This window comes from Corvus kubaryi, unplaced genomic scaffold, assembly GCF_017639235.1.
Source record: "Corvus kubaryi isolate FWS band 111438036 unplaced genomic scaffold, C.kubaryi_AGA036_p1.0 37127, whole genome shotgun sequence".
NCBI classification, from domain to species: Eukaryota; Metazoa; Chordata; class Aves; order Passeriformes; family Corvidae; genus Corvus; species Corvus kubaryi.
In genome coordinates, this window is record NW_024581032.1 from 242,271 (window position 1) to 270,053 (window position 27,783).

A 27,783-nucleotide genomic window follows, 5' to 3' on the forward strand; every position below is an offset into this window, starting at 1 on the left:
CAATGCAGGGGGCAGTACCCGATGTGTGGGAGGAACCTGGTAATGTCACATCTGGGGGAGGGGATAGGAAAGGGCTGGGAGCAGGAGGGTGAAAGGGACTGTGGGAAGAAGAAGCGGAGGGAGGGGTGAACTGTGCCATGTGGTCAGCGCCATTGTTCAGACATGTGGAGTGGGGGGGGGATAATGGCGAACAGCATTTAGAACAGTTTTCTGGGCCTACAACTGGGGAAGAGGGCAAGGCATCCGGAGTTTGGGAAGAAGTTGAGGCAGCCTGGCCAGGGCTACCCCGACAGGGTGGCTGAAAAGACTGAGAGGGGTCAGAGAGAAGGTAGCAACTCTGTGCTTCTGGGCATATCACCCCATTCGGTTTTTCCAACAAAGAGGAAGTGGGATGAGGAGCAGGAGGGGAGGAAGGACGGATACAGGAAGAACGGTGAGGGGATTTGTGCTTTTCTTTTACTTTCTGATCCATTTTATGCAAGTCCCGAAGGACTAGAACTAGAGGAAAGAAATTTTTCTCCGGAGGAGTCCCCTTTTCGCTTTAAATCAGTAATCTTATCCCCCACAGCCTGCCAGAAGGCAGGAGATTTTAAATTTGCAGGAGACACTTGAGGAAGGTAAAAGAAATCCAGCGAACAAACTGTTTTAACAGACCCTTTGAAAATTTAAACTCATTAACTGAAAGGAATTTCACAACTTGGAGAAAAACCTCTCTTTGGGGCTGAGAGAGATTTGATCCCATCTCTCTCTCAGCACTTCTTCCACCCGCCACTCGCAAAATGAAAAAAGAAACAAAATATCAGGGACCGGGGATACTCATATAAGTTTCAGAAATCAGTTAAAAGGTGTCCGGTCCCGAACTAAAAAGCACAGGTGGGGTTCTCCGAGGCCCGACTACTCTCCAAAGTCAGTTCAGTGCAAAATCAGTGGGAGTTAGCAGCCTTCTGTCAGGGCACCACTCCTAAAACAGAGCGTACTGCACCGAGGGGCGTTGGTAAGTCCAAAGTCGCTTCTTCTCGCTGTCCACCGACAGCCACGACGTCGCAGGGATCCACTTGCGTGAGCCCCACGCTTGGTGCACCAACCTGGCAGTTCTTGTGCTCGAGGCACAAGCTCTGGCGTGTCCCAGGTCAGAGAGAGTCCAACTGCCTTCTTCTGTGCATCGCTGAAGTGACTTCACCATCAGGAAAAGGTGCTGCTGGCTGAGCTAACTAGGTGGTTTCATTGCAGAGAGAACACAGCAGGAACAATGGTATCGGCTCATGTTAGCTTGGAGATAAAGGAAGAGGGAGGCTGTTCTGGTCTGGCTTCTAACATATTGTTAGAAGTTTTGCAACCTGAACAAGTTGGGAAGGGATGGAATGCGATGGGAAGTTCCCCCGAGGCTTGTCCTCAGTTTTATAGGGAATTTGAAAACTGCAGTGAAAGGGGAAAACAACCTATGTCGCAATAACCACTACTGACCACTGTCCAGGCTAGCTCCAGCGGTGTGCGGCAGGAGTGGGGAGCAGCCGAAGGCTCTCAGCTTTAAAGCTGCTCCTCAGGAGCTCAGCTCTGTGCAGGGGAGCTGAAGCTCCAGGCACAGTAACAGTCAGCAGTCCGGACGAGGGAGAGGATAAAAAGTTGCAAGGAGGCTTGCCACAGGAGGTAATCCAAGTTTATTGGATGAAACTCACAGGGGACAAGCCTCGAACAGCTCCAGGGAACCTCTTATAAAAGGAGGTGTTACAATGGGGATGGCTTAACAGGGGACCAATAGAAATCCCTAGGGGAGAGATAGGGACAAGGATAGACATTTACTTAGGCCAATAGCCTCAAGGGGAGGAGGGAAAGGGATCACATGCCTCAATTGGGCATTGAGGTTTAGGGGATTTCCAAAGGGGGAGGTATCTAGAGGGGTAGGGTCTCGGGGGATTGACAAGGACCATATAAGGGTAAACTGGGAGGTTTCAGGTGATGGACACTGAACCTTCGGGAACAACAGGAGGGGTTTGGGTGATAGGGAAAGAGCTAGAACAAGAGGAGGGGAACAACCATGTAGGGACCACTAGGGGAGCGGCTTGGGTCTGGGGCAAGCCAACTGGGAATAGGAGTGGGGAAGGTAGGGATGAACCCTTGGGGTACAGATAACATAAGAATATACAATAAAAAATCTTGCATCACCACAAACCTATGAGTTACAAGCCAGGGGGAGGATACAATTTAACAAGAGGCGGGAGTTATAACAAAGAACCAATGAAAACCGAGAAATTTCCTGAACCGGGGAGGCAGCTTGTACCCGGGCGCCACCTGGGGGGTGCAGCTTAGGCTTCTGAGCCGCCCCTCGACCCACCCTCTGAGTCTGCCTCTTCGGGAAACTCGATCCAGGGGATGGCTGGGATTGATGGGCATCTCGCTGCCCCAGCCCCGCACTGGGATGGGTCACAGCAACACCAGCTAACATACACTCAGTCACAGAAACACAGAATTGCTGAGGTTGGAAAACACTTCTGAGATCACTGAGTCCAACTGTGCCCCTCAGCACTGTCTAACCCATGTTCCCAGCTGCCACATCTCTACAGCTGTTAAATCCCTCTAGGGATGGGTGTGGGAGTGTGTTGGTTCAGTCCGGGTCTCCCCTTTGGGTTTCGTGTTACTGTACCATCCCAGTTTATACCCTCCTGGTTTCGTGTTCATAACCCTGCTTTCTTTATTTGTCTCCTCCCAGACCCCTGCCAATCACTCCGGCACCCCTCCCAAGCTTCTAGAAAGTTCTGGCAGGGGTGTCGAGTGATTGGTCTTGGGGGGAGGATCCCTCCCTTCCTTTCCCAAGATAGGTTCCCTTGTGTGTCCTTCATCCCGCAGACCCGTCCTTCTCCTTCCCTGATTCGATGCCTTTGTCATCCCTCCCCTGTCACCACCCCCCCATAAAACCCCTGGCAGGCACGTTCAGGGTTGCTCATTGCTGGACACCCCCGGGGGGTGAGGTCCCCTGTTCGGAGACACAATAAACCTTCCGGATTTCATCCACAATTGAGCCTGCCTCCTTCTTCCACCACCTGCCTCTATTGCCGCGGTCCTGTGGAAGGACCCACGAGCCAGACCTCTGGTCTTCCGGATTCCGGAGGCTGGCCCCACAGCCTGCTGCGTCCAGAGCTGACCGGGCAAAGTGGGAACTGCTCCAAAAAGGACGCAGAGGCAGATGGGGATTCCACCACTGCCCTGGGGAGCCTGTGCCAGGTCTTGGCAACCCTTCCAGTGAAGAAATTTTTCCTAAATTCAATCTAAATGTCCCATGGTACAACTTGAGGCAATTTCCTCTTGTTGCTTGGGAAAAGAGACCAACTCCTCACTACATTCTTAGGCAGAAACCTCTTACACCCTTCCCCAGCTTTCCATTTTTGGTCACCATGGGAAGCAGGATGCTGGGCTTAGGTGAATCTTTGCTTTGACAGTCTATATCCATCTGCTATTCCATGTTTCTTTAGGTTGGTCATGCCAGTACTATGCAGAAATGCACTGTCAATCAGAATTTTCTCTCTTTACTTTGCAACTCTGTGGTGATGCGATACCTTTATTGTATTTTTAGATAAGTTTTTTGTACCCCAATGGTTCATCCCTACCTTCCCCACTCCTATGCCCAGTTTGCCCCAGACCCAAGCCGCTCCCCTAGTGGTCCCTACATGGTTGTTCTCCTCCTCTTGTTCTAGCTCTTTCCCTATCAATCACCCAAACCCCTCCTGTTGTTCCCGAAGGTTCAGTGTCCATCACCTGAAACCTCCCAGTTTACCCTTATATGGTCCTTGTCAATCCCCCGAGACCCTACCCCTCTAGATACCTCCCCCTTTGGAAATCCCCTAAACCTTGATGCCCCATTGGGGCATGTGATCCCTTTCCCTCCTCCCCTTGAGGCTATTGGCCCAAGGAAATGTCTATCCTCGTCCATATCCCTCCCTTAGAGATTTCTATTGGTCCCCTGTTAAGCCATCCCCATTGTAACACCTCCCTTTATAAGAGGTTCCCTGGAGCTGTTCGAGGCTTGTCCCCTGTGAGTTTCATCCAATAAACTTGGATTACCTCCTGTGGCAAGCCTCCTTGCAACTTTCTATCCTCTCCCTCGTCCGGACTGCTGACTGTTACTGTGCCTGGAGCTTCAGCTCCCCTGGGCAGAGCTGAGCCCCTGAGGAGCAGCTTTAAAGCCAAGAGCCTCCAGCTGCTCCCCACTCCTGTCGCATACCACAGGAGCTAGCCTGCGCAGTGGTCGGTGGCGGTCATTGCGACACAACTCCACTGGTGTGTCCTACACCCTTTGGAAGCTGTCCTCTGCTTATGGGACTGAATATGAATTGGAAAGGGTCACACTGGGAATGTGGTTGTTTCTGGATAAACTGCAGAATTTGCAGTAGTAGAATTTGCATCATGGATAAAATCTTTTTGTTGCTCCAGGTCCTTCCTTCTCTCAGAAGAGGCTGTGAGTTGCTCCACTCTATGTGAGCACATGAAAATTCAGTGTGCCCCAATGTCAACACACCTTGATAGAGGATGTCCTGACACCTTCTCTGGACCAGGCCAGAACTGCGGCATTAGGGTTATTCTGGGCAAGCAGCAGAGAGGCTTGGCCAGTCCCTGGGGGAGAGCAGCTCTTCTTTGGGGCCTGTCATCAGCTTGCTCCTCCTGACTTCCCCTTCATTTATAGGGGTTTTTAAAGATAACACCTATCCCAGGACATTGAATAGAGAATCTCATTCTCTATATCTAGTTTCTATATCTCTTCTTTTACATCAATCATGTAAAACGTAGGCTTTGCAAAATGCAGGCTGTTGACTGCAATACTCTTTTGGCTGCTGAATTTTGGTAGCCTACAGACTTTCACAGCAGATTTCTAGCAACTCTATTGTCAGAACCAGCCAAGTGCCTTTGGTTTTTTTCTGTGCCAGGGAAACAAAAGAAAACTGTACTACAACACTTTGTATAGGTAATAGGGTATAAATGATATTTTCAAAAAAGACTTGGCTACTTGCAGCTCAGTCTTTTGTTGCTCATTTTTTATGTCACTTCTGGGGAGTCTTTATGCTATTGCAAATAAGGGGTTTCTAATCACCTGCAAGGCAGGGAATGATCATCTTTTGCAGCACTGTCAAGACTGCCCTGGCAACAGACCAGGGGCTTCATCCTGACTCCCCAGGTGCTAAATCCACATGCTAAATCAACTTCCCAGATCCATCCCTCCAGTGCCAATAAGCACAGTTTCCCAGGTAGGTCAATGGGCAGCCCGAGTGTCAAGCATGGAGTAGGATTCCAGCCCTCACTGCTGCTGATGTGATTCTACAATACCAAACTTGTCAGGAGTGGGCTGGATCCTGGCTAACATAAATTGGTGCACCCTGAGTAGCCTGAACATTACAGAAACATCCTTGGCTGTGCCCTGGGTCAGGAACACTCTGTGAAGGAGCAGAGAGTTCAATGTGGTTGGCATGGCCACACAGCGGGGCCAGATGCAGGGCTTGGAATGTTCCCTCCAGGCAGCCCCAAATTAATGCCCTGGGCCTGCAGTTTCATCCCAGCTGGGTATGGGGGCAGAGCCTCCAGCTCTTCCCCAAGAAGCAGCTAGTTCACACACACAAAATTAAAAGTTGACTGCTCTCTTTTTTTTCATAAAGCAGGTTGAGAGACAAGGCTTTTGAAAGGAAAATAAACCCCACTTCCCCAGTATTTATTTGTTTTATGTTTGCTTTTTTTCTTCTCAAGGGACTCTAAAAATCAAATTAAGACTCCAGAGCTCAGTTGCCTTCCTGGCAGGGACTGCTGCTGGCCATAGCTTGGGTTTGCTCTCATCTCTGTGCAGTGGCTGGAGGGATGCAAACATTTCTCCATAAACCCTTCTTAGAGAAGTAACATATGGGGTAAATAGGATTTTGCCTGTTTCTTCCAAGCCATCTCATCCTAATTAGACAGAAAAAAGATCCTGTGCTTGAAACACACCCCAGAGCTATAGCCTGAAGAAGTGCTTAGGCACAATTAGATGGACTTGGCGTGGGACTCAAAATAATCATAATTACCAAAACCTGTTTTGGACCAGCAGCAGTGTCACAGCTATTGCAAGTATCTGCTATCACTGCCCGGCACCACTCTCTCTTGCCAGGGGCCACCCTCACCAGCTCTGGTCATGAACCTGCAGTCTCTAACCATGTTCTGTTGAAATGGCACAGACTAGAAACAGACAGGGATGTTTTTATTTTATTTATTCCCCCACCCCTCCAAGAGTAATTTCTTCAGGGCTGGGGAATAGAGTTTTGTTTCCAGCCCACAGCTGCATGCAGTGGCCCTGCCCGGTTTATTGCTGAAGACAGTGATACCCAATCAATCCCACACTTAGAAGCAAGGCACTCTGGTACTGTCTTCTATCTGCTTTTCTCCTTTATGAGCCTGTCAAACTGTTTTTATTCATACCTAATATATTTCCACAATGTCAGGAAAATTAATTCATAAACGCCAGAGGTTTATGTCCAAAAAGGAGACAGAGGAGTCCAGTAACTTTCCTGACAAAACGGGCACTCGTCCAGGATATTTCCACCATCCGGGGGTGGTGGGCAGCAAGCGGAGCTGAAGGCATGCCTCACCCCATTTTGGTGATCAGCTCCCTTTGGTGCTGGCCGGCACTGGGTGATTGGTTGGGTTCCCGAGACTGTCCAGGAGAGAGACAAGTGGTGGACCAGGGGGTCTGTGAAGAGTCCACAGGGAAGGACCACTGAAAATTTCACCAGTGAGTACAATGGGATCTTCAGGGAGAAAACCTGGGAGGGCACCCATGGAGGGTAGTGTTGCAATTATTAAAGGATCAGGGGCATGGATCATTGATAGAATTATGGGATCAATAGAAGGACTGTACAAGCAATAGGCCTAGAAGCAAAAGGCCTGTGTGTGAGAAAAAACTCTCCGTGGGAAAGTCCCTGTGTGAAGAAAACAAGCAGGGCTGGGAATAAAGAGGGAGTTTTGAAACGATGCAGTTGTCCTGGTAAAATGTGCTAACCAGGGAAAAAGGGGGGTGAACACTGAATTCTTTTAATCATAGCATGACTGTGGAAGCTTGCCAATGTAAGTCCAATTATGTAGAAGTAGAAATGTGCTTTGATAAGCTTTAAGCCACTTAGGAGTTAACAAGCTGGTATACTATATAAGTGCCTTTGGATTGCTAATAAACGGAGTTTTGCACTTATCAACCATATTGGCTTGGACTGCATCTCTCCCCCCGCTGGGATCCCCGGGCTCTCGTCCTTCTACAATTCCATCATCTGGCGCCCGAACTCGGAGCTCAGAACTCGACCTCGGACTCGTTCCTCTCGACCCGGCGGGAGCCGACTGCGGTGCCGGAGCAGCACCGGCGGGCGTAAGGATCGGCGGCTTGCCTGATCCCAACCTGGACCGACCTGGCATCAGGGGTCCGCCGTTTGGCTGACAAAGGCTAAACCTGAAGGCTGCACGACCCTGACAGCAGGGACAGGCGCGGTAGGACGCGGCTTTGTGGGTAGATGCAGTTTGTGGTAAGACACAGTTTGTGGTAAGACACAGTTTGCGGCTGGGACGCAGTTTGCGGTAGGACACGGTTATGGAAACTGAGGTGGCCTTTGGTTTACTTTTACGCTTTTTAGAAAAGCAGGGAATTAAGGAGATAAACCTTAATAAGGAATTGGTGCAGTTAGTGGAGTTTGGAATGGCAAGAGGCTATTTTAAAGAGTCAGGATCGCTGTTTCATGAGCAGCAGTGGAAAGAATATGGTGACTGTTCGTGGAATTTGGTTATAGACTACAGTAAGGAAGCTAAGAAGTTAATGAAGCTGTGGAGAGCAGTTCTTAATTGCTTGAAACACTATCGGGTAGAGAAGCAGGTAGCAGCAGTTGCTACAGCTCATTTAGGCAGCAATGATCCTCCACCAGGTATAATGACACTTGGGAGCCATGTTCCCACGCCACCAATAGGGTGTTCCGTACCTGTGAAACCCCCTACAGATCCGACACCGGGTGCCATACCTACTGCACCCCCGGTGCGAACGCAGGCTGAGTTATCGGATGGTGACAACAAACAGTTAGGCCAAGAAGCCGCTAGATGTCGCCATGAGCCTGCTGGAACTGACATTCGCAGAGCATGTAACACCCCTAAGTTACAATGTAGTCAGGTTGATTGGAGAAATATCGTAAAAACAGCCCTTGAAAATGAAGATTACGACCTCCCCGAGGCAATCAGAGATCCGGTTGCCTTCCTGGTAATATATCAAGCAGCTGGGGATGATGTAGTAGGAGAATATAGTCCGGTAAACTGGAAGTTGTTAACTCAGCTGCGGGGCACAGTCAATGAGTCCGGCCTGCACAGTGATGATGCTAAACTACGTATGGGGCTGTGGGATTCTTTGCCCAGAGGATATTAAAACTATTATGAGAATGATTATGACCCCTTCACAGGTTATGCTGTGGCAGGCGCACTGGCAACGCCTTTGTGACGCCTCTGCTAATACCCACCGTGACGCACAGGACCCCTTACATGGGGTTACGGTGGAGCAGCTTATGGGCGTTGGGCAGTTTGCCAGAGTGGAAATGCAAGTGCAAGTGGGACCAGAAAGATTATTGGAGGCTATGAGACTTGCCTGGCAGGCAATGTCCTTTGTAAAAACAGCACCCCCTGAGCCTTCCTATCTGTCAATCAAACAAGGAAGGGATTAATCCTTTTCAAGTTTTGTTGATAGGGTTACTAATGCTATACATAATTCAGATGTACAGGATTTTATGAAGACAGTTAAGACATTGTTAAGACAGTGTGTCATGGAGAATTGCAATCCGTACATCCGGTCCATAATAGTTACCTTGCCAGCTGACGCACCGGTAGAGCTGATGCTAGAAAGAATGAGCTGTGTGCCAGTAGGGCCACAGGCAATGTTAGTGGAAGCTGTTAAGGAGATAGGGAAAGATCTCGTGCAAGCCCAGACTCAAGCCTTTGCAGCCCTTGCCCCCTTGAAAGGGGCGGAAGCACCAAGAGACAGGTGCTATATTACCTCTAATGACGTCAAGAGCTACCGATGCGGCTGAAGAGGGCACGTGAAACCGCAGTGTCAGGTCCAGCGAGTATGGTGCCATAACTGCAATCTCCATACTCACTCCACGGAAGCCTGCCAGAGGAGGCTGGGAAACGGGAGATCGAGCACGAAGGGTCACGGCGCGCAGACACCAACAGTGGCCCCAGCAGTAGCGATGCCAGTCTCCACAGCTCCCTGCAACCTGCTGGCTGCCTTCGGCCAGCAACCCGAGGAAGCCTCGGCTTGGACCTGGCAACAGCAATAGATGTGACTCTGATCGACGGCCGGCCCCAGAGGATTCCAACTGGCATTAAAGGGCCCCTGGTTATCAACGGACAGTGCTATGGAGCTTTGCTGTTAGGCCGCTCTTCTAGTAGCCTGAGAGGACTTTTTATATTGCCCGGCCTAATTGATAAGGACTATGAAGGAGAAATTTGCATTATGGCTCAAACTCATTTTCCACCTGTGCACATCCCAGCACACAGCAGGATCGCTCAATTAATTCCTCTGCCCCACCTGGCTGCAGCTATGGCCGAGGGAACGCTGGAGCGGGGAACGGGAAATTTTGGTTCAACTGGGAGTCTCGCTCTTCTCACCCTCCCACTAGCTCAGCGGCCAGTTGCTACTGCCGTGTTCACTCGTGGCAGTGATTCTATAACTTTGTCTGCGCTTTTGGACTCTGGAGCAGACCTGACAATCGTGGCCAATTCATGCTGGCCTCCGCATTGGCCCCTTCAACAGGCAGCAGGAGGGGTCGAAGGTGTCGGAGGCACTGCTTCAGTGCAACGCAGCCAGGATCGAATTCAAATCATACTAGACGGACACACTGCATCTGTTGTAGTTACAGTGATGCCTCTGCCTGAGAAAGTTAACGCTTTAATAGGGAGAGACGTGCTCGACCAGCTGGGTTTTGTGCTGACCACTGACATGCCTTTTCAGTAGCGGCCGCTGCATTGACTTTCCCGATAGCCTTGCAATGGATTACAAATGCTTCAGTGTGGATCAAGCAGTGGCCGCTCAAAGAGAAAAGTCTGCAGCAAGCTCATGCACTAGTGCATGAACAGTTAAATCAAGGACATTTGCGACCATCTACGAGTCCATGGAATACACCCATCTTTGTAATCAAGAAGAAATCTGGGAAATATCGGCTGTTGCATGATTTGCGTGCTATTAATGCTCAGATGCAAGCTATGGGGACCCTGCAACCTGGTCTTCCCAATCCTGCAGTTGTACCTGAGAACTGGCATTTATTAATAGTGGACTTAAAGGACTGTTTTTTTTACTATACCATTGCATCCTGATATGCATCGTTTTGCTTTTACTCTCCCTGCCATAAACAGGGCAGGGCCTGCTTCTCGATACGAGTGGACAGTACTTCCACAGGGGATGAAGAACAGTCCCACATTGTACCAGATGTATGTTGATGCTGCACTGAAACTGGTTCGAGTGCAGTGGCTGAAAGCCATCATTTATCATTATATAGACGATATACTGATCGCTCAGCCAGACCCAATCACCCCCCGACAGGAGCTCCTGCTCACCAATCAGTTGAACCGGTATGGCTTGATTGTTGCGCCCGAAAAGGTTCAACGTACACCTGTTTGGAAGTACCTGGGGTGGAATATCGCTGAGGTACAAATCAGGCCACAGAAGGTGACAATTCAAACCAATCTCAAAACCCTGAAAGATGCACAAAAACTCTTGGGTGACCTGCAGTGGTTGCGGCCAGTTGTTGGCATCAGTAATGAGGATCTGGAGGTGCTGCGGCCCCTGCTGAAAGGGACCGATCCTTCCTCGCCTGTTCAGCCCACACCAGAGCAGGTGGATACTATCCAGCGTATCAATACCGTTATTGCAGACAGAGCAGTTGATCGAATGGACGCTGATGTTCCAGTCGACTTTACTGTCCTCCACGGAGAGAGTCAACTTATTGGTGCACTGACTCAGTGCAAAAAGAAAAAGGGGGAGCAAGTTAAGGTCCTAGAATGGATGTTTACAAGCCTACAGCCTAAAACAACATTGCAACAGAAAATCGATAATGTGGCAGAATTGATACAGAAAGGCCGCACCCACATAATACAAGTTACTGGGCAAGAGCCAGGAACGATCTACTTGCCAATAAAAAGAACTGAGCTCGAGTGGTATCTACAAAATTCTCAAGCTTTGCAAATTAGTTTGCTAAGCAATGCCCAGCAAATTGAAATACAACCACTCAAGGCCCCAATACTGAAATGGATGACACAGCATACATGGATTCAGATTCCCAAAAGGAGCAAGCACCCACTACAAGAAGCAGTAACAGTGTTCACCGATGCTGGAAAGAAGTCCCGACGAGCAGCTGCGACGTGGCAGGTTCAAGGATAATGGTGCCATCAGATACTAGAGGCTGAACCTGGAGACTCTTTGCAGACCCTTGAATTAGCTGCAGTGGTCTGGGCATTCAAGCGATGGTTGTCTGTTAAGCTCAATGTAGTAACAGACTCATTATATGTTGCTGGCATTGTGGAACGGATAGAGGATGCTAGGATCAAACACATAAACAACAGACACCTGTTTGAACTGCGCCAGCTCCAAGCAGCTATTGGTCAGAGATCGTGTGCCTATGCTATAATACGTCAGGAGTCATCTATGGACGGAGGGCTTGGGCGAAGGGAATGCCTATGCAGATCAGTTAGTCTCTGTGATAGTGCCATTGAATGAATTTGCAAAGGCACGGGAAGCCCATAACACATTCCATCAGAATGCCAGAGGTCTTCATAGGCAATTTGACATCACCATGGAAGAAGCCAAAGGAATAGTACGGGCATGTCCTACATGCAGTCATCATGGCCCGGGTCTCGGTGTCGGGGCTAATCCCCGAAGCTTAGGCCTGAATGAACTATGGCAAATGGATGTGACCCATGTTCCTGAGTTTGGTAGACTGAAATATGTGCATGTTACCATAGACACTTGCAGCAAATTTATATGGGCATCAGCACAGACAGGTGAAAAGGCCCTTCATGTAATACGACACCTGACCAGCTGTTTTGCCATGATGGGTGTACCAGAGCAGATCAAGACAGACAACGGTCCTGCCTACATTAGCGAGCGGCTGCGAAAGTTTTGTCAGCAGTGGAGTATGCGGCACGTCACTGGAATCCCTTATGTACCCACAGGGCAGGCTATTGTGGAGTGTGCTAATCAGACACTGAAGTTATATTTAGCTAAGTTCAAGGACATTTCAGATGTGCAAGAAAAATTAGCAAAAGCCTTGTATCTATTAAATTACTTGTGTTTATTTGGGGATAGTGACACTGCACCTGCCTATCTTCACAGTGGTATTGCAGAAGCAAAAAGGAAAGTAACAAAGCCGTTTTATGTGATGTATAGGCACCCAGCTACAGGGATCTGGCAGGGGCCCACTGAGGTTCGATATTCAGGCAGGGGGTACATGTGTGTGCTTACCCCAGCAGGACCTCTGTGGGTACCCAGCCGCTGGACTCGTGCTGCGACAGAGCCTGCAGTGAACAGCACCGACCCTGTATCCAGAAGTGCATCCACGTGAGGAGGAAAGGCTGAAAAGGGCTGTTGTGCCCTCTGTATATAGACTGCAAACCTGACTTGGAATAAGGGCTCACCTTATGTCAAGAACTGCTTTAACTGTGGTTTTGTGAACTGTAGAACTTGGGTTAAAATACTTTGTGATTGTTGTAATAAGAGAATTTGGGTATAACACCAAACATAGAAGTAAGGTGAAAAAATTGTTTTTTGACTGTCTCGAAACAAAAGCATTAGCAGGCATTTTCAATCAGCTGTCTGCCCATTTAGATCAAGTGAAAGCAGTCAATTTAACTAGCATTTATGTTTTTACCTAGTATTTTAGCAGCCAGGGCTTACGCTATGTTGCTTAAACTTGCTTGCTGGGAGAGGGATAAGTTTAATATGACTTTGCAAATACTCAATAAGTTAAGTGTGTATGTTATTAGTGTTAGACATATAATATTATAAGATTAAGCAGCCATTGATTTTCTACCATTAGCTCACAGCCACGGCTGTGAAAGGTTCCAAGGTATGTGCTGTATGAATCATTCTAACCACCTTTTCCTACTTCACAAGCAGATAAGTGAGTTACTTCAATTAACTGTGCAATTACAGAAAAAAGAAGACGGTCTCAACTTAGAGGGATGGTTAAAGTTATTACATTTAAAATCATGGCTAGTTTTATTTGTGTAGCATTTGATTACTGTAGGACTAGTAATATTATTAATAATCGTGTGTTCACCTTGCCTTCCAATGCTTGCAAAGGATAATATACAAAGTCACTACATCTGTGACCAATCAAGTATTGCTTGTACAAAAAGAAAAAGGGGGAATTGTTGCAATTATTAAAGGATCAGGGGCATGGATCATTGATAGAATTATGGGATCAATAGAAGGACTGTACAAGCAATAGGCCTAGAAGCAAAAGGCCTGTGTGTGAGAAAAAACTCTCCATGGGAAAGTCCCTGTGTGAAGAAAACAAGCGGGGCTGGGAATACAGAGGGAGTTTTGAAACAATGCAGCTGTCCTGATAAGATTTGCTAGCCAGGGAAAAAGAGGGGTTGTAGGTACAAAAATGCTGTTAGTGAGGATTTTCTTGTTATTTTTCTAAGTCCGTGAGAGACTTCTCTCTCTCACAGAAGAGGTAGCAGGGAATGTAAACAACCAAGCCACCTGCAACCTTGAAAAGTCTTGTTTATGGTATAGTAGAAAGTATTTTGATAATGGATGTTTTAGGATTTTGGCCAATCACCCCCAAGGGGTGGCTGGTCCTTTGTCCAATTAGACTGTGAAGAAAAAAGTCTATAAAAGAGTTTGTAAAATAATTAAATCAATCAATCTTGCTGCACAATTCCTGCCTGCTGGATCTTCTCCTCCTCCTCCTCCTTATGGCTGCAGGACACGGTGATATACCGTAGGAACCAGGCCTGCGGTAATAGGGGGTGAACACTGAATTCTTTTAATCATAACATGACTGTCGAAGCTTGCCAATGTAAGTCCAATTATGTAGAAGTAGAAATGTGCTTTGATAAGCTTTAAGCCACTTAGGAATTAACAAGCTGGTATACTATATAAGTGCCTTTGGATTGCTAATAAACGGAGTTTTGCGCTTATCAACCATATTGGCTTGGACTGCATCTCTCCCCCCGCTGGGATTCCTGGGCTCTCGTCCTTTTACAATTCCAACAGAGTAGCACAGGTAAACCAGGGCACCCATGGAAGGTAACAAAGGTAAAGCCGAGAAAGGGTCTCGGCAAAAGGGATGATGATCCTGAAATACCCCTGGAGAGTCCCTTGAGGAGAATGTTGAGGTTTTGGGATTATTTATGCATTTCTCCAGGGGTAACTAAGGAGATAATGGTAAAATATTGTTATTTTGTGCGGCTAGATTTGCCAAGGGGACTTAAATGGCCACCTTATAGAATAGCTAGACCTTGTTTGTGTCTGAGTATGTGGGTGTTGAAAAGGAATGTGGAAAAACATGGTTAAGGCAAGCAACAGGACGAATCTATGTGATTAAAAAGAAAAAGGAAGATGAAAAAGGGGAGGAAGAAAAAAAATAGTGAGGATTGGAATGTTTTCCAGCACGTTCCCCCATCTTATTCTCCAATTCTGCCAGCTGATTCAGGGCCAACTAACACTGCTTCTGTTGGCCCCCCTTGAGGATAGTGATGGCAAAGGGGAAGGAGGACAGGATATCATATCCCCCTCTAGGACTAGTAGGGGGTTCCAATACAAGACATCAGGAGCCTCTAAGACCCAAGAGGCAGGGGTCCATCAGATGCCTCTACGCCAGGTTCCCTGGGGGGCCAGGGTGGGGGATTTGGGTTTGTAATTGTACCACTTACTACTCGGGATATAAAAGGGCTGAAAAAGGAATTACTCCCATATTTGGATGATCCCATAGGGGTGGGGGAAAAGACAGATGAATATTTGGGAAATGCAGATTATATGTGGAAGAACTGGGATTTTCTTTTAGGGATTTTGTTTAGGTCATCAGAGAAGAAAATTATTTTGCAGAAAGCTCGGCAACTGTGGGCGGATGAGCACCCACAGGCAGTGGGGAGGGGCTGGACACAATGGACCTACTGTGGATGATGCAATTCCCCAGGTAGATCCTCAGTGGGACCCAAATAATCAGGCCAGTCTGGCTTGCCTCAGAGATTACCATTCTGATTTAATTAGACAAATCAAATAGGCAGTTCCCAGAACTAACAATGTAGCTAAAGCCATGTCCTTAGAACAAGAAAAGAATGAAAGTCCCTCTCACTGGCTAGAGAGGATTAGAGATGCCTTGCGGAAGCAAAGAAGACTGGATCCTGAGGGACCAGCCTTTGACACATTGTTAAAAGTACAATTTGTTACTAAATCTTGGCCTGATATAAGAAAAAGAATACAGAAAGATGAAGAATGGCAGAATAAGCCCTTGCACGAGTTGGTTAGAAATCCACAGCAAGTGTATGTAAGAAGGGATGAGGAAAAGGCTAAGGCAAAGGCAAAGGCAAAGGCAAAGGCAATGGCAGAGTTTTTACAGCCCCTGAGGGATAAATCCCAGGGTTCAAGGGGTCCCCCAGGACAGAGGGACCAGGGCTGTGGACAAGGATGTGGCAAAGATGTGCCCTCCTCAGGAGGGGAGTGCCAACCCAAACAGCAGTTAGGGAGGAATCAGTGTCCTATCTGCAAGGCAGAAGGACATGGGAAGTGAGAATGTCGACAAAAACAGGTGGACCCTCAGGAAGGAAATAGATTGTTTGGGGTGTCAGGGGCTCCCATTATACCAGGGACCCACCACACTGGAGCCCTTGATAACATTTAAGGTGGGTCCAGATTGAGAGGAGGTGTGTTTCCTAGTAGACAGAGGGGCCTCTCGATCCACTTTAAATTTTATCCCCAAGGGGGCAAAATTGGCAGAGTTCTTTGTTTATCCAGGGGGTAAGCAGTAAAAACGAGCATATGTGTTTTATTCAACCACTATTAGTAGATGTGGGGGATAAGTTTCAACTGCATGAATTCCTGTTTGTTCCTAATTGTGATTGTAATTTACTGGGAAGGGATTTGATGGCTAAAGTGGGAATGCAAATCAGTATTACAAAAGGTGATAGAGAGGCTAACATGGTTATAACCTTATGTAAAATGTCTGAGAAGGCCTATGCTGAGGTGAACCCAGAAGTGTGGGCAGCCCCAGGGAAATATGGAAAATTAGACATAGAGCCTCTCCAAATGACTTTGAAGCAACTGGGACAAGTAGTGTCTAAAAAGCAATACCCTATTTCAAGGAAGGGAAGGAAGGGGCTACAGCCTGTCTTTGAGTCCCTGCTGAAGGCAGGTCTTTTGGAGCGATGTATATCTCCCTGTAACACTCCTGTCCTGCCGGTTAAGAAACCAGATGGAACCTACAGAATGGAGCAGGATTTAAGAATAATAAATGAAATTGTCAAACCAAGGCATCCCACAGTTCCGGACCCCTATACCATCCTGAATCAGATCCCTTCTTCACATCAATATTATTCAGCACTGGATTTGAAGGAGGTTTTCTGGAGGTGTCCAATTACAGAGGACAGTAAACAGTATTTTGCCTTTGAGTGAGAACAGGAAGAACGAGGGAAAATGATAGAACAACAACTGACATGGACGGTCCTCCCACAGGGATATACAGAGTCACTGGTTTTGTTTGGGCAAGACTTGCAGAAGATACTGAGAGCGTTTATTCCACCCTCAGGAGTTAAATTGTTGCAGTATGTGGATGATTTGCTTTTATCAGGGGAACAGGAAGAGGTCATTGAAGAGGCTACTGTGAAGCTGCTTAATTTTCTTGCTAAAAACAGGCTTAAAGTATCTGAAAAGAGAGCGCAGTTGGTAGAGAAAAAGGTTAAATATTTGGGAAACATTTTGACTGGAGGCTCATGTTGTATTGATCCAGAAAGGATACAAAGACTTTTACAAGTACCATTACCCCAGACAGAAAAAGAGTCATATCAGTTTTTAGGATTGGTGGGATATTGCAGAGTATGGATTGAGGATTTTTCTATTTTAGCCAGACCATTGCATGTTTTTTTTAACGCAAAACAGTCCTAATGTTGTAGTATGGACACCAGAGGGAGAGCAAAGTTTTAGAAAATTAAAAGACAAATTGATTAATGCCCATGTTTCATCTCTTCCTCAGAAAAGGAATTTGAGCTATATGTGGATGTTAAACAGGGCCATGCTAAAGGAATTTTGGTAAAAGAGCATGGGGGAACACAGCGGCCTGTTGCTTATTTTTCCAAGCTGTTAGGCCCAGTGGCCAGAGGCTGGCATCATTGTCTGCAGAACTGTGCAGCCACGGCTTTGATGGTAACTGAGGCCCAAAAACTGACAATGGGAAGATATCTAATAAAGTTTCACATCAGGTTAAAGCTTTGTTAACTGAGATAGCCTCTAAGTAGATGACCAGCGCCCAGTTATTACAGTATGAATCTTGTTTAATGGAGCAGGAGGACTTAGAATTGAAAAGTGGGGAAAGGTTTAGCTCAGCGTCCTGTCTGAACAGGCCTGGAGAGGGGGACCAGGAAGAAACCCATGACTGCATTTAGGTGATAGTACTCCAGACCCGGGCTAGGGAAGATTTATGAGACACTCCCTGGCCTGAGGGAGAAAATGTGTTTATTGATGGGTCTTCAAAAGCAGTGGAAGGGAAGCGAGTTACAGGATATGCCATTATTAAGGGAAGGGAATTAGACGAAAGGGGGAGGTTACTGCCCACATGGCCAGCTCAGACAGCAGAGCTGTGTAGGCTTGTGAGAGCCTGTGAATCAGGGAAAGATAGTGAATATTTTTACTGATTCTAAATATGCATATGGGGTAGTATATGCATTTGGGAGACTGTGGGAGGAAAGAGGTTTATTAACCTGCAGGAGAAAAACATTAGTTCATGAAAACTTAATTACTTGTCTATTGGAGGTAGTGAAATTTACCAAAATGTTTATTTGCCACTAAAATGGGTGGCAATTAGGAAACGCCAGACAGGGTATTCGGAGGAGGCAATAGGTAACCAACTGACTGATGAAGAGGCTCAGTGTTGCAGTGCAGGTGGCAATGGCCACTGCAGCAAAGCATTCAGAAGACTGGTGGACAAGCCTCCAAAACACAGAGGTCTGATTCTCACCCCGCAGTTACGGCGAGTTCCCATGTTCCTAGTGGTTCTTAGTTTACATGTTTTAAGTTTATTGGTTCAGGAGTTCTCCACCCAGTTTTATGTATAAGTTCATGGTCATGTATTTCCACTAGTTGCTTATGTATTAGTTCTGGAAAGTTCTCCCATCTTCGATGCCCCATTGGTCTACTCATGTAATTCCTTCCCCTAAGTTATCCCCATTGGTTATTACCCTGTTATCTCCTCCTCCTCAGTCAATCCCCATTGGTTGTTTTCCTTTGTTCCACCCCTGTATGAAATGCTGTGCTTTCCCCTTTTTCTTGGTGTTTGTCCCTGGATCTTCCACTGGCAATAAACCAGCTGGAACCTACACAGAGACCCCTCTCTCATCCTTTGCCTCTGCCAACGCTTTTACACCACCTTTGTTTGGGGCTCGCTCCTTGCAAAGGAGCCAGCTTTCCCTGCAAGCTGCAGCTGACAGCTTTCCCTCCTTGCTGCAGCTGACAGTTTTCCTTGCTTGCTGCAGCCAACCCCTGCCTGTTACAGCTGACAGCTTTCCCTGCTAGCTGCAGCTGACCCCTGCCTGCAGCAGCAGAAGCCAAGGACATCTGCAGCTGGACACTGTGCTGCCTTGGGCAGCCCCAACAGCGTCAGCTCGGAAAGCTGCACTTTTGCCAGAACTCTCTAAAAACCTGCCTTTACTCTCAGTGGCTCAATTGCTGCCAGAGAAACTGTCTTTTCCACCAGAGGAATTGGACATAATTAAACATAATGGGACAGAGGAAAAATGGTTTACAAGGGTTTACAAGAGGAAAAATTGGTTTACAAGGGTACCAAAAGCTTTAGCCCTACAAATGTTAAAACAGCTCCATGAAGGGAGTCATTGGGGTTCTTGAGGATTGGCAGAAGCCTTTCTCAAAACGTATGCTGCTGTGGGTCTTTTTGGTCTGGCAAAACAAGCTGTTGAAGGTTGCTTGATGTATGCTAAAGCCAATAGCCGAGTTACAAAGAAAATTGTGAGGGGAGGGAGGCCTTAGGCTGCACATCCCTTTCAAAGATGCCAGGTGGATTTTACTGAAATGAGTAGGAAGGCTTCCTGAGGGGAAGGCTTAAATATCTTCTGTTAATAGTATGTCAATTAACAGGGTGGCCAGAAGCATTCCAGACTGCTTCAGCAACAGCTGGATTAGTTATTAAGGTATTTTTAGAACAAGTAATTCCAAGATACGGGATTGTAGAAGCAATAGACTCAGATAGGGGAACTCATTTTACCGGAAAAATTCTTTCAGGAGTTATAGCTGCTTTAGGAATACAATGGAACCTCCATACCCCCTGGCACCCCCAGAGCTCAGGCCAGGTAGAAAAGATGAATGGGAGAAATAAAGAAACACCTTTTGAAGCTGGTGATAGAAACTAAGATGCCATGGTACGGCTTTTGCCACTGGCTTTGGCAAGAATAAGAGCCAGACCCAGAGAGAATATTCAGTTATCTCCCTTAGAATTAATGTTTGGCATTCCTTATCCTATTAATTCTCAACCTAGTGGGGGAGTGGAGATAACTGATGTATATTTAAAACAATATGTGGCCAGAATCCTGTCTCTTGTGAAATCTCTTTGACAGGAAGCTCAGCTGGCACAGGCCCTGCTTTTGGCCTTCACTGTTCATAACATCCAACCAGGGGATTGGGTCCTGGTTAAGGAGTGGAAAGAAGCACCGCTGGTGGTGAAGTGGCATGGACCTTTCCAAGTGTTACTGACCACAGAAACAGCCGTCAAGACAGCTGAACACAGGTGGACCCATCACACTTGGGTCAAGGTCTCTAAGGCCCTGGAGATTTGGACATCTTGGCTGGAAGAGAAGGATGGGAGGCCACGACTGACACTCCACAGGAGTGGACCAGAGCAGCAGCCAGTGAGTTGACATTGGGGGAATCCTCATGTGCCTACCCGCAGACCGTCTGCTGAAATGGTCTGTATGGGCATCCCTCCTTTACAATCTCCAGTCACTGGGAGCCAATCCTTGCTGTCATTGTTTTATGTTAAGTGGATTCTGTGCCTTCATTTCTCACAAGTGGTGCAGAAGACAATGTAAAAATTAGACTAAGTAATTAGATTATACTAGTAGAATGTTTTCCTTAATAATCCTACTTTTATATTGTCAGCTAGGTTCGGGCCTGGAGTGGGAGAATCGATTTGTAACCTTAGGAGAAGAAGTAGCAAAATTTTTTAACTTTAGCAATTGTTGGGTCTGCGGAGGGCCAGGAAGATCTGAAGACTGGCCATGGGTGGCTAGCCCAGTTGAACCTAAATGGTGGGTCAGCACTCTGAGTGAGGTCCATAAGGGAGCAGGATTTTGGGGTGAAGAAGGAAGTCCATGACAACTTCATTCTTCTGGAAAAGGCACTTATTGCCTAAATAGGACAGGGGGTGTATGTGTAGGAAAAAGTGTTTGTAACTGGACATTAGGTTTAGATTGTTGGACCCCTAACTGCCCTCCTTATGATTGTTCCAAATATTGAGGCGGATGGAATCAAACACATATTAAACCAAAGAAGACCCAGGAAGAAAGGATTAAATCAATGGTAATTAAGGTTTGTAAAGACAATTACTGAGAAAATAAAAAGAGGAGGGATTGAAAGGAATATGATGAATGTGTGTTTACAAACAGACTGTGCGAATCTGCTTGTAGATAGGGCTAGGAGCTTAGAGAAAGGGAAGTAACAGAAGAAAACTGTCAGTTCTAGAAGATGTTACTAATCAACACACAGTGTAGCTCAGCCAAGGCCATGTTACATTCCTGAACCTTGAGACAAAGAACAAAAACTTAATAGAATTATGAATAGTTTTTTTCTTTTATATAACAAAAAGGAGGGTGCATATTAGAGGGGGGCATAGAATAGGCGATTCGAGAAGTCTGTACCTTCTGAGTACCCTGGACAATGGGGAAAGGAAGAGGTTGTTGCAACCAGGAATTAGGATAAAAAGGGTGTTGCATACCCCAACAATTTGAGAGACCCCATGAGAAATGCCCATGGCCTCTCACTTTATTCGAATGAAGTTACAGGACTCCTCTATCTCCTTTTTTGGACATAAACCTCTGGTGCTTGTGAATTAATTTTCCTGACAACAATAAGGAGCTTGCATGTCTAGAGGTGGGCAGGATGCTGCCACTATTACCTGGGAACATCTGCTTCCAGAGTTTGAGCAGTTGTGGGAGTGTTTCTCTTGAAGTTTTGGGAACTTTGTTCATGCCTTGTGCTTTCCATGCATGTCATGGTGTGCATTTATTGCCTTTCTTTCAGGAGAGTGTGGAGGTATCTTGGGGTGATTTTATGATGGTAAATTTATTCCCTAACTGTCTGCTTTATGCCCAGAAAATGGCTGCTGTAGCTTTAAGATGGACCCAGGGGGTGGGGCGGGAGCCTTGGGCTCCTGCGCGGTTTGGTTCAATCTCTCTCCAACGTGGTCGGCAGCTACACGAATTGTTACTTCATTGCCTTTGCTAGATTAATTTGGCAACTAAGGCAAGAAGCTTCTGGGAGTTTTGGGTTTTTTTCCTTCCCTTGGCCTGGAGGCTTTTCACGGGCAAATCCTTTCGGAGGGCTCCTGTTGGTTTGTTTTTTTTTTTTTTTTTCCCCTGGAACTGTCTCGATTTGTTCTTTCTTCGGCCCAAAGAGCCTGGGGGGGCGGCCCCAGCCAGAACCCTGGTTTTGGTACCAAACCAGCAAAAAGAAGGAACATTAAACTCCACCAACTTCACCTGCTGCGAATAGAAGACCCACACCAGAAACCCAACAGGTTCCCAGCTGTTGAGTGAACTCTTTTCTCCCCTCTTCCCAGAGACAAAGAAGGACAGCCGCCATCTTTGCCTCTCGGCCATGCGGCGAGGTGAGGGTGGAGTGTAAAGTTCAGTATCTTTTTTTCCTGTGCTTTGCGGGTATCTTATTTTGTTAATAAACAGTTTTACTTTTTTTTCACTTTCATCCCTTGGTTTCCATTTCTCTCATTGGCAGAAGAAAAGGGAGTTATTGAAGCCCTCTTTCTTTAGAGAAAAGCACTCATTTCAGAGCGCTTTTTCTCCTAAAATTTGTCTCCAAACCAAGACAGGAAGGAATCATAAAACCTGATCATGTAATCAGTGTTTAAACCAGCAATTTATTAACAGCCTGTCCACAAGTAGCAAGAGCAGCACCAGGCATTTCAGTGGACACATAACCCCACACTAGGAGGCCTGACTGTCTGGGAATTAGTGTTCAAAGCAATTGCATTTTTCTATAACTGGGATTGCATAGGATTATGGTATTATAAATGGGATTTGCTTAAAGGCCAGCGGCTGTCTGTATCTTATGTGTAATAAATGGTTAAAAGTTATTTTTTTTTGGTTGAGAAGAAGTTAAAAGTTGCTTGTTAGAAGAGTGGCGGTATGCAGTTAATGAGTTAATTGTTATTGCGATTGTACAAGTGTAATGTTGCTATGTGCCCGCTAGATGGTGACACCAATGGGGGAAAGTAATGGGTCTATAGAAAGGAGGAGAATGTTCTAGAATGTTCTTAAGATAACCTAATAATTATGATGTAAACACTTTGGGGAATTATTGGTTAGGGGGCAAACCAATCACTCGACGCCCCAGAGACTGACAGAATTGAACACCAATGAGGACCCTAGCAACGAGCCATCAGAGGGAGGATCTGAGCTGCACCAATCACAGCATCAAAAGAGACTATAAGAACTGCTCCGGGGCTCAGCCCCCCCATCTTCCTGAGGAACCTGAGTCCAAGGGAACACCCTGTGTGTCGCACAGTTTGTTTTTCTGGGTTGTCGAGTGGGACTTGGGCTTACCTCGAGTCTCCGCTCCTGGTTTTCTTTTTAATAAACGAGCAGACTTTTATTGCACCCAAAAAAGTCCAAGCCTCGTTTATAACATGGATTACTCCAGCTTCCTCTAAAAGGAATTTTGATAATGCTTCTTTAATGAGACTGGGCTAAATTGAATTACATCCTGCCTTCCCCCTGAAGTGGGATCTTCTTCTATGATACTGGACATGTGCACAGAAGACAGTCCTACATATTCCTTTCTACGTGCTGTGACCTATATAGCAACACCTACAGAAACAGACACAAACCTAAATATTTGTAAAAGAAAAAGGGGGGTTTTTTGGAGCAGTTTGAGCAGCCTCTGCTCACTATCACACATTATTCTGGCCCAATCAGTTCAGTTTTGAAACCAGAGATGATAAATCCTCCAGAGGTATTTAGTAATTTCTTTGTAACACACTGGTACTCCAGGGCCTGCAAATAACACTAACCACTTCCAGTGCTCTGATCCCTTGAGCTGAGTTGACACAGTAGGGATCCCTTGACACAGTAGGGATGGAAGAGCAAAGGGAATAAACACTTGGTTGGTAACAGGTAATGGGAAGCTCTGCAGTTTTTCCTACTACTAGTTCAGAGTAGTAGGTGCCATCTCATCCTCCTGAATCTCCACAGATGGCTTCTGAAACTCCCTGCCCTGGTTGTCCCCTCACTGACTGAACATCTGTCCTGGTCAGTCTGCCGGCATGGCTGTGTTCCAGGCCAGCAGGTGAATTACCTGAACAGGTGAGGTTTTGTGGAAGATCATGGATGGGGAAGGACTAGTGAGTAACAGGACTGGAAACTTGTTTTCTACTAGCTGAGGTCAGGGGCGACTCAGCCACTTGCCTGAGCTATGCAGCCCCACTGCAGCCATGCCTCATGTTGCTGCAGAGACAAAAGCTACCAACGAGGCTGAAGAAGAGGCTGCCATGGCTTGCACACAAACTGAGTTACAAGAGGCTTTCCCTGAAGAGATCATGCTGTCTTTATTCTGCTCCTAGTTCTTCCCTCACTCCTGCTTTATCTAACCCATTCACTGTAAAGAAACAGTAATTCACTTCCTTTTTCACAAACACACCCCTCTGGTTTTATTCTAGAATCCATCTCCAAGTTCAAACAGAAGAGTCCTTATTTTGGGCTGGGTACAAAGGCCATCTTGAAGATCCTCAGATCCACTTGCCCACTGTGGTCTCATCTCTCTAGGCAGGTGAGCCCTATGTTGTGAGTTACTGTGCTCTCCCTACACCACAGGAGTGCTCCTGGAGGGCCAGGAGCTGAAGGAAGCTCTCAGGCAACAGAGAGAATGTGTATCCCAGCTCACCAATGGCTTTGCCCTCTTCCTGCAGAAAAAATTCCTGGTGCTGCTGTCCTACCCTTCCTGGGCACTTGCTGTGAGGCAGCAGAATCAGGCTGGATGCAGCCTGGGATGCTCCTCCTTGCCTTCACCAGTATAGCACATTGCAGGGCATGGATCTTGCCAGAAAGCCAGCAGGAGGTGCAGGGAGGAGAGGGAAGAGTTTGCTGGTAAATCACTCCTGAGGATGGCCAGAAAAGTGGGAGGTTAGTTAATCATCCATGTCATGCTCCTCTGCATGAGCAAGGGTGGCTGGTTGGCGCAGAAACACACTACTACAACAGGGCTCCTCCAGGAATGTATTTATTTACATTAAAACACTATTATACAAATGGAAAGTAAAAGAAAAGGAAAAAAAAAAGAGACAACATCTCAGAGGGGTAGCTGTGCCAAAGCTGGCACTCCCCACTTCCCAACTTCCCGCCCTGTCTCACTGCTGCCTTCCTTCTGCTCTGGTCCAACTGTCAGTGCCACAATCTCTGTAGGATCCCAACCCTCTCTCAGTTTGAACACCTATGTATTCGTTTAAGTGACTTTTAGAACTCTTTGTTTTCTGCTTCCAAAGAAAATTCTTGCCCACATGTTCTTTTTTTAATTTATTTATGTAACACAGTGTAGAAAGCTATCAATTCATAAGCAATGGCTCTGTACAATCATCCTGCAGAGGACCCCTGTTAATTTTTGGCCAGCAGGTACTTCTTCCCCCAGAAGTGCTCACAATTAACAGGGACTCTTCTTAATAATTTTTTTAAGGTCAAAAAGATACATGGAAAAGAAAATAAAGTTTACCTTTCAATGCCTAAAGTGTGCACATAAAACAGGCACAAAGAAACAAATGTATATTCCCATAATTTCTACATCACTAATACAGCAGGAGCAACAATCTGTACAACAAAATGCAGCTGCAGAGGAAAGAAATTTCAATAACTCATCTGGAATACTTAAAAAAAAATGTTGGTTTACTTTAAAATGCATAGTGATCAGAAAAAAATGCTCAGCAAAGAGAAGCAGCTAAACCCCACAGACACAGAAAGCATCCCCCATCAATTCTTAAAGCATGTTTCAACTAGGACTTAATTTTTGTCACAAATCACAGGAATAATATACAACTGGCTAAGGAACTACATGATAAATAATTGGGAAAGAGAATCTATCCATGCACTAGTTAAATACAGCTAACCTCTTTACAGTACACAAAAAACATTCATTAATAATGTAGTGTAAAGACTGAAATGTAAAGAGAAAGAGAGAGAAAATACATTACTGATTTTATTAATTCAAGTTCAGGCATCTACTTGTGTTACAGCACAGCTGTCAAAAGGCGAGAATGAGTAAATAATAAAGCAGAGTGTTTTTCTTTCTTTTGACATTATAATTGAACACCACTGGGCAGTGAAGCAATCATTCTTCTGTCCAACTCATGAGGCTGCTATGGTGTCCTAGTTCTGCATCTGTTCAAAGAACTTGTATGTGGGATTTTCATAGCCATTTTGCTGCATCTTGGAAAGGTGGCGCTCCTCTGGTGTCACTGCAGCATCCACCTGTCAGGAGAGGGGACAACCAGGGTCACATTCCTGCTTAATTCACAGCACACCCCTTGTTTCCCCACTTTATGGCCATCCAATGTACTTTGTACCCTGTGTGTTTGGGCAGAAAGCATCCTTTGGCTCACTTTTTGAACAGAAGATGATAATGCACCAAGAACAACTCTCCAACTCATTGCTGCAAGATTTCAAAACCAGCTGACCAAAGCCAGCAGTACCAGCTTTGGAATTTGTTGTCTGGCTTGGGAAGCAACTCCCCAAACAAAAAAGGGGGATGACGTTTGCCTCTCCCTGCTAGTCCCTCATTAAGAGATTTTTCCCCCCCAGCATATATATATATATATCTCAATATCTATACTTGGGATCAATTGGGTCTCAAAAGAAAAGAAAAAGCCCACCAAAAAGCTGGAGGCAGTGGCTTGAGGCTGCCTTCTGCCTGCATTGTGCTCTCAGATCTGTTGCAGGCATGATGGTCTCAAAACATTAATTGGAAAAGAGAAAATGAGGGTAGCAAGGAAATTCCAGAGCAGCCAGGCACAAGGTGAGCAAAAAATCCCATTGCACTCAGGAACACAGAACTCCTCTAGCTCCAAAGCCGTGTCTGTTTCAGTTTAGTGACAAAAAACATGACATGTCTGCACTGGTTTAAGTATTTATACTTAACAAAAATTAACCTTTCTTGATTACTTGGGAGACAGGCACAAAGCTCAGTTATGACTTCTCCATTGAATACCTGCATCTCCACAGATTATTTTCCTCCTTCACTGAACATTACAGTAATATAAAACTCCATCAAATTAAAGTGGGTGAGAACAGCCTCTAAATCTTAATTAGGTATTTTACCTTTCCTGTATGAGCTCAGTAGCTGTGTATTCAAAACCTACCAAATCCTGGCTATCTTGCTAAGCACCTATGAAAACAGTCTAGTTGTTAATTATTTCATTTGCTACCTGATGTCTCCATCATCTCCTAAAAGCAAAAAAGTAAAAAGTGAAATTTTACAGTGTTAAAAAATTTAAAATCAGGAATGTGCCTAAAACTCTACTGTTAAATATTAGGTATGAACATTTTCCTGTGGATTCCTGTAAGCAGTGACCTCTAGGAAATACAGCAATTCGCTTTCAGCAACTAAATAGCCTTTAGGATAAAGGAAAGTATATTCTCTCAAGAAACTTACTCTATCTAACCTTTTAATAAAAATGCAAAGGAGAAGTATTGATGTCTGATACCAATTTTAAATCTACTCTGCAATACTAGAAATATCTCAGCCTAGTGAGAAAATGTTGGTAAATTGTTCCCTGATACCCTGGAGAAAGACTGAAGGTATGTTCTTCCCATGCTTGGGACAAACACAGGCTGTTCAGCTTATTTTTGCAGCTGCTCTTTCATTGTGGCAGGTTACAACATAGTACTGACCACCTTTCCCACAGTCCCACCAGAAAATGGCTCCTCTCAGAGCCATTTCCACTTTGTATGCTCTTTTATTTGGTATTTAAGAAATGGTTCTCTATGCATTTGATTACTCAGATGAACTGCTAACCCCATTTTCATATCTGATCCATTTTCATATCTGTGCCCCTTGTCCATGTCCTGACTCTCAAACTGCATTTAAAATCAACATTACATCTCCCATCAGATGTGTTTTTCTTACACAATAATTAGATACTTTTGTGAAATATCCAACTTAAAGGTTATATATCACTCTATATATTGCTCACAAGCTATTGTGAAACTTCACAGATGGGAGCCCTGAGACTTTCAGCAAGCCCTTGACTCCTGTGGGCAAGGAACAGGATGCCAGGCAGAAAGGATCACTGGGCTGTGCTGACACTGTGC

The 27,783-nt window shown here is 45.9% G+C and overlaps 1 protein-coding gene across 4 annotated transcripts in view; it reads right to left on the reverse strand.

Annotated features, from left to right (window-relative positions):
• Positions 1-24,986: 24,986 nt before the first annotated feature.
• The window catches only part of LOC121661230 (amyloid beta precursor protein), a 202,329-nt gene continuing 199,532 nt past the window's right edge, over positions 24,987-27,783 (reverse strand). For all 4 annotated transcript variants that reach the window (XM_042021192.1, XM_042021191.1, XM_042021190.1 and 1 more), the window contains one exon: positions 24,987-25,944. In XM_042021192.1, coding sequence (XP_041877126.1) covers positions 25,843-25,944 — 102 coding nt within the window. In that variant the 3' untranslated portion in view covers positions 24,987-25,842. The remainder of the gene's footprint in view (positions 25,945-27,783) is intronic.